The sequence below is a fragment of the Astatotilapia calliptera genome, chromosome 23 (genome assembly GCF_964374335.1).
Source record: "Astatotilapia calliptera chromosome 23, fAstCal68.1, whole genome shotgun sequence".
NCBI lineage: Eukaryota > Metazoa > Chordata > Actinopteri > Cichliformes > Cichlidae > Astatotilapia > Astatotilapia calliptera.
The window spans coordinates 12,628,140-12,638,639 of NC_137443.1; the positions used below are offsets into that span (position 1 = coordinate 12,628,140).

The following is a 10,500-nucleotide window of genomic DNA, read 5'->3' on the forward strand; positions in this document are numbered from 1 at the left end:
CACTGCTGTTCTGCATAGGCCTGAACCCCCTCAGTGAGATCATTAACAAGACTGGCTACGGATACCGACTACGGAATGGAGCAGTTGTCAGCCACCTCCTGTACATGGATGACATCAAGCTGTATGCCAAGAGTGAACGAGACATCGATTCACTGATCCACACTACCAGGCTATACAGCAATGACATTGGAATGTCGTTCGGACTGGAGAAGTGTAGTCGGATGGTAACAAAGAGAGGGAAGGTAGTCAGAACTGAGGGGATTGAACTACCAGAAGGCAACATTGCAGACATAGAGGACAGTTACAAGTACCTGGGGATCCCGCAGGCGAATGGGAACCATGAAGAGGCCGCTAGAAAAGCTGCAACCACCAAGTACCTGCAGAGGGTCAGGCAAGTCCTGAGGAGTCAGCTGAATGGTAAGAACAAGATCCGGGCCATCAACACGTACGCCCTGCCCGTGATCAGGTACCCTGCTGGGGTAATAGGCTGGCCAAAGGAGGAGATAGAAGCCACTGACATAAAGACAAGAAAGCTCCTTACCATGCATGGAGGGTTTCACCCCAAGTCCAGCACCCTGAAGCTGTACGCTAAGTGGAAGGAATAGGGCCGGGGACTGGTGAGTGTCAGCACCACAGTCCAGGATGAGACAACGAACATCCAAGAATACATTGGGAAGATGGCCCCAACTGACCGAGTGCTCAGTGAATACCTCAGGCAGCAGAAACCCAAGAAAGAGGAGGGAGACGAGGAACCATCATGGAAGGACAGGCCCCTGCACGGTATGTACCACCGGCAGATAGAGGAGGTGGCTGATATCCAGAAATCCTACCAGTGGCTGGACAAAGCTGGACTGAAAGACAGCACAGAGGCACTAATCATGGCAGCACAAGAACAAGCTCTGAGTACAAGATCCATAGAGGCTGGGGTCTATCACACCAGGCAAGACCCCAGGTGCAGGCTGTGTAAAGATGCCCCAGAGACAATCCAGCACATAACAGCAGGGTGCAAGATGCTAGCAGGCAAGGCATACGTGGAACGCCATAACCAAGTGGCCGGCATAGTGTACAGGAACATCTGTGCCGAGTATAACCTGGAAGTCCCGAGGTCAAAATGGGAGATGCCCCCAAGGGTGGTGGAGAATGACCGAGCTAAGATCCTGTGGGACTTCCAGATACAGACGGACAAAATGGTGGTGGCTAACCAACCGGACATAGTGGTGGTAGACAAACAGAAGAAGACGGCCGTAGTGATCGATGTAGCGGTTCCGAATGACAGCAATATCAGGAAGAAGGAACACGAGAAGCTGGAGAAATACCAAGGGCTCAGAAAAGAGCTCAAGAGGATGTGGAGGGTGAAGGTAACGGTGGTCCCTGTGGTAATCGGAGCACTAGGTGCGGTGACTCCCAAGCTAGGCGAGTGGCTCCAGCAGATCCCGGGAATAACATCGGAGATCTCTGTCCAGAAGAGCGCAGTCCTGGGAACAGCTAAGATACTGCGCAGGACCCTCAAGCTCTATATATATATATATATATATATATATATATATATATATATATATATATATATATATATATATATATATATATATAATTTTTTTTTTATCACCCAGCACGATAGATAGATAGATAGATAGATAGATAGATAGGTATAACCACACCCACAAATTCATAAGAATTATGAGAAATTATGAGAAAAATAATGAGAAAACTATGAGAATTATGAGAAAACAATACACATCACAATCAAATGTTGGTGGAGAGTTGGATCAGGAGTCTGTTCTCTGATTTATTGCTGCCTGTAAAAATGAAAAGCAGTAAGTGGCTGAAAGCTAGCATATACAAGGAGCACAGCTAGGCCAGATACTGTGCCATCTGACCATGTTTGAAGGCAAAGTGTTTATTGCTGCTCTGAAAAGCCACACTTAAAGTCAGGCTGAAAAAGACAGCTGCCATAGCAACAGGAAAGGTCCTATAATCATTCAAATATGTGATTAAAAGTGTGCAATTTCACACAATCTTTGGTAAAAAAAACAAAAACAAAAAAACATTCAGGTTGTCACAACCAGTTGACAAATTTTAGTTTAAGCTTAGTTTAGAATGGATTTCAAAACCGTTTTGATGGATTGCCACAAAGTTGCCATTCCCCTCATGCTGAATCCAGTCTGCAGACATGCACACAGAAAGCTATGCCTTCATCTTTCATGTAATATGTTCAGTGTCAGGTGAACAAGCTGGAGTAATTCCAGATAGTTGTCAGCTGACTGAAGATTTAGTCAGGTGATGACATTCTCTCAAGAGCTTCAAGTAATCTCATGAATGTTGTAAATTAATCTCAAAAGAGGGATTTCTGTTATCAAATGTCCGTGTGTGTGTGTGTGTGTATTAATGGAAATCACATTTTTTTCTTTTACGAATCCATTCAGATGGTAACCAGAGTGTTGGATGGAGAGGATCATTTAATCCCAGAATTCAATCTCCGGCCGCTCCTTCAAATAAAGTCTAGCCGACCTCAGAAAATGTCATCTTGAACAGGTCAGACCTAAATGCTAGGTGAAATGGCAGCAAGCTTAAGAACACCTTTCAATTTTTGTTAGGTTGACAATGACAAAACAGAAGGTGGGCGAGTGCCACAGACACCAACTGGAACCTGGCTTCAACAAGTAAATAAGTCAACATGTCAAGTCTGACTAATGAGATAACAGGTCATCTGCCTCACCTTTGTCCCAGTTTTCCGTCTCCCTCTGTGTGAACCATGTCACTACTGACATCCACCCCACAGCGCTCTTTTTTCAACCAGAAGTGTCAACAGAGATGTTGTACCACATGTTTTCACTTTTTAATAATTAAAGCTTGGAAATACAGAAAAATGAGTACACAGTATATTCAAACCACTGATTTTGTTGTGTTATTTTAATACTTTTCTTTACTTTACGATGTTTAATCCGTGAATAAATCCAAACTACTGCAATCAACTCTTCGGAGAAAACATGCTTTGAAAATCCTTTAACATTTCAAAAATCGTTCATTATGATCAAAACTATACACGCAATCACGGCTCTATTCACCACATTTTTTGACATTCTCAAACAGCAATTTACATTGGCATTTCATCAAAGTCAAGGCATACACAGAAAAAGAAATTTCAGTAGGGATTCAAATCCAAACACTGATATAAAACAGTATCACAAGTAGAAAAAAAAAGCATACAGGCTACATAAGTATTAAAGACAAAATGGGAATGATTAAAACCCAATTTCCATTTGTGTAAACAACAGCCCCTGATAATCCCCTGCTCTACCATTAGGAGTAGGATAATTTGAAAATTTTGCTTCCCTTCTTTCTTACATACCATCAGCGTGTGGCTGTAACCTGGCAGAGCGATGGGGATTCAAGGTCACCGTAGCGATGTGACCAGTAATTGGATCTACATGGAAATGACCAATTTTGTCTTCCTGGCTGTTGTTGAGAGACATGGACTCCAAAGTGGATTGTTCTTGGTCTACTGCCATCTTCTCCATCAGTGCGGTCAAATCTTCCAATCCCGGGTCTTCTGGGTAATGCCGGTGAAGAGGCTCTGATTCATCCTCGCTGAAGATTGGGGATTCAGTGACATGGAGTACACGGGAAGCCTGAAGGTTCTGCAGGGACCGTGACTGGACTGTAGGAGAATAAGACGTAGAGTAAAACAAGTATTATAGTCAGGTCTTATTGTGTTGTTCTAGACATGCACTGAGGCAGGCAAGTGTACATTTTCACATCTGCGTGCTCTCATAAGTTTGTGACGATTCAAAATTCAAACCTAAACACGTTAAAGACTCCTGTAACAGAGCCCCGAGCAGTCGGGGAAGGCACAAGATGATTGCTTTTTTTCAGTTCTGTCAAACCACTCAGGTTAAGAAATTATACCTCACTGCTTTGCAAACACTAATCTCGTCTCCTATTAAACTGAAAGAAATACATCATAGTCGGTATCAGCAAACACATTCAACATTAAACTGACATTCAATACTAAACTAATAATTAATGGTAAGCAATCAGATCAAGCGCCGCTTCACAGAGCAGAGCTTAATAACTGCAGTGACAATAAATGGCCTTGGTCCTCTCTGCCTTCCGACTAACTTTAAGTAGATGGCAAATCCTCAGAACAGTAGAGGCGACTGTGGAGCTCAGCAGGTGAGAACCGTTCCAGCAGCGTGTGAGAATGTAGTTCTAGCAAACTCCGCAGCTGTGACATATAGCTGCTGGATTAGTTGGCAGGCAGCCACACAAAGCTGTTTGGTGCTGAAGGTTACTCACTTCTGACTGGAGTGAAGTCTCCTTGGCTGACTTTGGAGTCAGATAAGGGCTTGAGGCTTGGGAACAGTATTAGGGAGAAGGACAGCACGAGCACCTGAGAATATGATAAAAAAGGAGTGTTAGATAAAGTACGAGGGGGGTTGCTACATCTTTTTTTTTGAAGGCATTTAGTTATATTTATAGATTAAAAGTTACACTTTAAAAGTGCCTCTAGTGTTGAGCTTTATTCCAGTGTCGTGATTAGATGCAGTAGCTTCTCTTTAAGCCACTGTATCTCTCCCTTGCTGTATTACCCAGTGTGCACCAGTCTAAATTGGCTTTTCTTAATGGCTCATCCAGCAGCAGTAATTTTTGGTGTTTGGGCATTAGGAAACTGAATTCTTTCATGAAGAGCCACGTGTGTCAGTGACAATTTATCTTATCACAGAGGATGTCTGTACCAGTACACATGTCCCAGTCTGGGCTGGCTTATTAGTTGTATTCATGACCAGGGCCTGCAGCCTGCGCAGCTGTTCCATTAGTGACCTGTAGGGAGGAATGGGGAAAAGAAAATACAAAGAGAAGACGTGATAAGAGGATTAAAAAAGGTTTGAGGGGAACAGGAAAGCAGGGAAAAATGCCAAAGGTAGTTATTTTGCTAAGATGAAATGTCATAACAAACATTAACCTGAGATCACAGAATGATTAATTAAAAACAGAGATCGATTTTTTGTCTCCGATCACTCACATGTTACATTTCTCCAGCTGGGACACTTTTCTCTGTAGCTCTTGGTTGTGTGTACTGCAAGCAACCATCCTAAAGGGGGATACACGAGGGGAAGAAAGGAGAAAAAAAAACCAAGTTGAAAGAATATAATTTTTTCTCTCTTTTAGGTTTTCATCTCCAGTGAAAGCTTGCTATCAAAAATCGGTTTAAGGCTCCGTCTGTTATTCATGAATTAATCTGAAGGAGTACGGGGAATGTTGAATGCTCCGATTTACAAATTGGCTCTATAATGCGTTACTCCAAAATATTTTGCAGTGCACACTCTTAAACGGTTTTCTGCTCAGAAGCTGACATTAAAAACCCAAAAGTGTGGATTTTTTTCCATTAAGTTTCTTTCTCTGAAATACATTAACCTGTAACAAGAGTACAGGGCTGCCCGGAGGGTACAATGGCAAAATAATCAAAACTTATTTATGCTTTGAAAAATGATTATCAGTTTCTAAGACTGTTATTATCGGTAAGAATTGCAGTTAAAATGCTAAAACATTCCAACCCACTCTAAATTTGAATATTACCTGCTTTCCAGCCCATCGATGTACTCCTTTTTCTTCTTTCTGCTCTCCTGGGCCGACTGCTTGTTGCGAATTTTTCGGCGTATTTTCTTCAGAATCCTTTCTTCATACTGACAAAGGAAGGAACATTACTGTTTTGAGCCTCTGTATGATAAATTCTAGGTGCTGGAAACTGTTCTCATTGTTTGGGTATTGATAGCCGTTTACCTTTGTGAGAGGTAGCTGGGTGGGCAGAGTGACTCCCTCCTTTGCTAAAAGCTTCTTCTCATCTTCATTGAGAACCAGCTCTTGAATGGACTTTTGGGATGGCTGTGGGGTCTGGTGGGAAAATACAAATTCTAATTTTTAAAACACCACCACTAATTAATTTTCTCTCTGGCCACCTCTTTCACTGTGCGCTCAATGAACCTCACAGGAAACAGTTAAATTGGTGCAGACTATCAAGGCAACTTCATCAGTCTCATTTCATGGCTTCTGAAAAGTAATTATGGTGTGAAAACCCAAGTTGCATTCTGCTACTCTCTCCTTCATCTTACTAAACTAGGCTGAGAAGATTGATCAATACCTGGAGTGAACTGAAATCCACTTAAGTTTCAGAAGCTCTAACGTATTATTCTGGTCATGGTGATCTTTATTTGATAATCTAATTTCTTTTTGTGTGAGTGTGTGAAATGAGAATATCTGATATGTTGACCTAATAAACTTTCTCTTCACAAAATGCTATTTAGTAATGCCACATAATATAAAATTCTTCACATATTAAGAAGGTATTTTATCTCCAAAATTTTGGATGAATGAATGAAAGTTATGGGAAGGTTTAAAAAAAATCATCTTCGGTAGAATACTAATAAAAATCTTTTGTGTCTTCCTTCTCTCCGGCTCAGAAAACAACCATCAGTTGCTGCACATTCAGCAAAGCGTCCCACAAACAAGAGTAAAAATAGAAATTTCATTTGCAATTCCAAAGGCCTTACCCCTTGCTGAATTCATGAGATCAGGGACTGTAGTAATCCACTTGTTTGTTTTCTTTTTTTTTTTTTACCAAAGTACACATGCACACTCACACACAAAAGGTAAACAACAGGTCTCTTAAGTCAAGAAAGCAATGAAAGATCCACAAACATGCATTAGACACGCTCTCCCCCAACCCTCAACCATCCCCTCCTTCTCTATCAGGGAGCAACAGGATACTTACTGGCTCAGATGTGCCCGACAATAGCAGATCTTTGACAGTTAGGGGGAAGCTAGAGGAAAGCTGTGATGTATCCACATCAGAAGGATGTGTAATCCTCGCCTTGCCCATTGGAAAGCCAAGCTTCCAGCCACCTGCACACACAGGAGCAACGATAGTGCACATGCAAATAAAGACCAAGGAGACGTGCTCGTCTCGCTGGATTCTGACCAGCAATTCTGGAGCCCGATTGTGTAAATACTGATAACTCTGCAAGGCGCTGAGCATGTTGACTTTCTTTTGTCTGCATCGATAATGTCTGTGTCTTAGCATTTGACTGTTTCTGTATACAGTCACAAATAATCCATGATATCCTACTCTATTCTTTAAACTGGGATTCATATTCAGGAACAAAAACTTTCAAACACTGAGTGCCATTATCATTCCTTTCCCAGAAGGGCTGGATTTAGTATAATGTCATTAGAATGAAATGCTAATATTATCAGAGCTTGATTATCTAAAAATGTGCAAAATGTAGATAACCGATGGCAATTTTTCAAGCAAATGAGAATATTTTCTCCTTTCATCTCTGCTATAATAAAGCTAATTGCTTAGTATTAGGGATATCATAAGAATTTGTCATTTGAAGATATAACTTGGGACTTAATTTCCACAGTTTGATTAAACACACCAGAGAACATAATGTTTCGTTTAATCAATAATCATGAAAAGATATTAGGAATTAGAACCCAATGTAATGTGTCCCAATGTGAATGTTTTACTTTTTGGATATGTGCGACTTACTGAAGTCAGCGGGGACATTGGCTTCCAGGGCCGCCTTGGTTAGTGGTCTTGTACCAAAGAAATGGGAGTCCCCGGGTGGGCTTTCAGGGCGCTGAGGACTGTCCATCTGGTCTGATGGAGGGTCCTCACTGATCCCACTGTCACTGGGAGATGGTGACCAGAGCGGAGAGGCTGACACAGAATCACCGCCACGCAGGAGCGCATTGAGAAAGTCATCGTTTGGCTGTTCGGGTGGCTGCAACATCTGCTGGGTGAAAACATCAAGTTGAACGATTATTCTCTATGTGTGAGGTAACAACATACAGAGAACACCGACAAGGAAGTGGGAGAAAGAAGTCATATAACAGTCTCACACACATTTGGGTCCTGGATTGGCCAAGTGTGTTGTTCTGGTTCTTCGTGACGGAGAATACCATTATTTTGATCAAATAGCCAGTCAAGCAGCTCAAGGCCATCACAACCCTGAAGAGAGGTCATGCGTTAAATAGCAACATATAAGAGAAAACAACACAGCAGTAAAGATTTCAGATACTATGAACATCTGTTTCACTGCCAACAATTCACCAACCCACACAAGTCAGTGTGATTTTTTTAAAAACATTAACATTTTTAAATCGTTGGTTTAAGAATATACACTAAATACAGGTTTTCAGTTTTCTCTCAAGCGTGAACTTTGCTCTCCAGCTCTTGAAGGCTTCCTCTGCAGCTTTGTCTTAAATCTGTAAACTATGATATAATGGAAATACTAAAATGTTTACCTGATCCGGGTAATGCTCCATAATTTTCCTGCTTGAGTGGCACACCAAAGAAGCTGTCAAAACAACTGCAACCCAAACAAAATATCTATTTTACTCTGAGGTCTCCGTTTCTGAAGAGTCTGCTCTTAATCTCTCAGCTCTTCTGGGGTCCAAAGTGTAAACTCCAACTCAACACACCCAGCTGACTAGATTGCTTTGTCCTTACTGGCTCTTAGAGCATATATTAGTAATCTTATTGGTAGTTAAGAGTACACAGCTACCTAGATAGAAGACCGGGACAGAAGAAATGAAGTCACCAGTTAGATGTGAACATCAGAAAGGGCAAAGTCTCCTGTTTTCTTTTCTCTTATTTTTTTTGATAGTTTGTTGACATAGGGATAGTTGTGACCTTTAGCACATATTCAAAACACAATGATCAAACAAAAGCTCGATTCTTTGTCAAATTCAGCCAAAAACTCTGGTTTTGAGGAACTTTATGTTAATTTATCTGATCATTTCACAGATGTGCATCCTACAGTTGTGTCTCAAATCATGTGATTAATCAAGAAAAGTTACAGTTTTATTGACTGACAGAATAAAAAAAACATGTTCTTTGTATTTGTGGTTTAAGGCATTTCTGGGAAAATTTAATTTGAAAGTTGAACAAAACATTTATATACTTTAAATCAGTAGCACTTTCTATTACAACTCGGTAAAAAAGGGGTAATAGTAGGGTGACAAGGTTAATAATGTGGTAATCTCTACGTTATTACTATGCAATTACCAAAGTAATAACTATGTAATATATAAGTAATATCACAGTAGCAACAGTGGTTAAAGTTGAGTAATATTACCCTGAAATTTATATACTAGGATAATAAAAGCCTAAAAACTTTGTTTAACAATGTGGAAATACAACTCGGTAATAAAGTGGTAATAGTTCAATTTGTTTCAATTCAATTTTATTTATATAGTGCCAATAACAGTTGTCTCAAGGCACTTTATATTGTACAATAGATCCTACAATAATAGATACAGAAAAAAACCCAGCAATCATATGACCCCTTATGAGCAAGCACTTTGGCGACAGTTTTAAGCCTAATCTTAAAAGCAGAGATATTGTCTGTCTCCTGAATCCAAACGGGAAGCTGAAAACTGAATGCTCTCCCTCCCATTCTACTAGGAACAACAAGTAAGCCTGCAGTTAGAGAGCAAAGTGCTCTAATAGGGTGATATGGTACTACAAGGTCATTAAGATAAGATGGGGCCTGATTATTTAAGACCTGAGGAGCAGGATTTTGAATTCAATTCTGGATTTAACAGGGAAGAAACAAGGTTATTAATATGCTATTAAATAGAAACAGACAGTTTTGCATTTTGCAGCTCTGTTTCGAGCTTATGACACAGAAACTACCACAGTTACTGAAATTACCACATTATTACCCTATTATTTCCCCCTTGTTATCCAACTATTAGCTATTTATTACCAAGCTGTAATAGAAAGTTCTACCTTTAAATCTTCTAAATAAAATTTTCTGTGGCCACAGATGTGTCCCAGCACACACACTCCTTGTTCTGAGTTATGTATTTCTTTTATTACTTCACACTGTACAATGTAATGTTTCGGGCGTTGCCCGGTGTAGCTTTAGCAGCATCGCCTGCTGTTCACCATACTGCTCCTCTTTGGTCACAGCACCGTACTGCATAAATAAGAGAGACAGAATTACAAAATATGCACCAGCTGTGCCATCTGGACGTTCCTAGCACTGCCACCTGAACTCTTCACTCTTCACATCCTTCTGCAGCTGAGCTACAGCCACACCCCATACAGTTTCTGTAAAATTATTTCTGTACACCTCTGCACATACAGCACTCTATGTTTTTTATGTACTGGCATCTACCAAACCAGAATTAGTCGGTGCAGCTATCAATGTTCAAAGTCACAAGGTTGTACTTTGACACAGAGCTTGCACTTGAAGTTGCATTTGTTTGCAGGTAATAGATGTCGCATTTTTAGTGGATTTTCATATAGTTGGATACGGTTAGACTTTCAGGTTTGGAATTGATAGCATCCTCTCCTTTTTTTCCCACTAATTACCACAATAGCTGAATGACTGGTACACTTGTTAGAGCTGAGCGCTTGCAGACATTTCCCTCTGATATGTCTGACTGTGGCTCCGAAGGTTGTTTGATCTCTGGCTGCTCAAGTATGAG

The 10,500-nt window shown here is 40.7% G+C and overlaps 1 protein-coding gene across 2 annotated transcripts; it reads right to left on the reverse strand.

Moving 5' to 3' along the window:
• Positions 1 to 2,812: 2,812 nt before the first annotated feature.
• creb3l3a (cAMP responsive element binding protein 3-like 3a) lies at positions 2,813 to 8,628 on the reverse strand. Of its 2 annotated transcripts, none has more exons than XM_026160129.2 (10): positions 8,308 to 8,628; positions 7,907 to 8,011; positions 7,550 to 7,793; positions 6,770 to 6,900; positions 5,782 to 5,892; positions 5,578 to 5,684; positions 5,024 to 5,092; positions 4,737 to 4,821; positions 4,297 to 4,390; positions 2,813 to 3,658 (listed from the first exon to the last, which is right to left on the reverse strand). In XM_026160129.2, exons 1-10 carry the CDS (start codon positions 8,326 to 8,328, stop codon positions 3,342 to 3,344), a joined length of 1,284 nt encoding a protein of 427 aa, XP_026015914.2. In that variant the 5' UTR covers positions 8,329 to 8,628; the 3' UTR covers positions 2,813 to 3,341. The 2 variants fall into 2 exon arrangements, with proteins under 2 accessions (XP_026015914.2, XP_026015913.2); XM_026160128.2 differs by having other exon boundaries at positions 7,550 to 7,796; positions 8,308 to 8,499.
• Between the last annotated feature and the right edge of the window lie 1,872 nt (positions 8,629 to 10,500).

Excerpts from the sequence above, each read along its gene's own strand:
- creb3l3a (XM_026160128.2), bottom strand. The coding sequence starts at position 8,328 with ATGGAGCATTACCCGGATCAG. Across the intron at positions 7,797-7,906 it reads GGCCAATCCAGGACCCAAAT|CAGATGTTGCAGCCACCCGA; the intron begins GTGTGTGAGACT and ends GTTTTCACCCAG. Across the intron at positions 6,901-7,549 it reads CAATGTCCCCGCTGACTTCA|GTGGCTGGAAGCTTGGCTTT; the intron begins GTAAGTCGCACA and ends CTGTGTGTGCAG.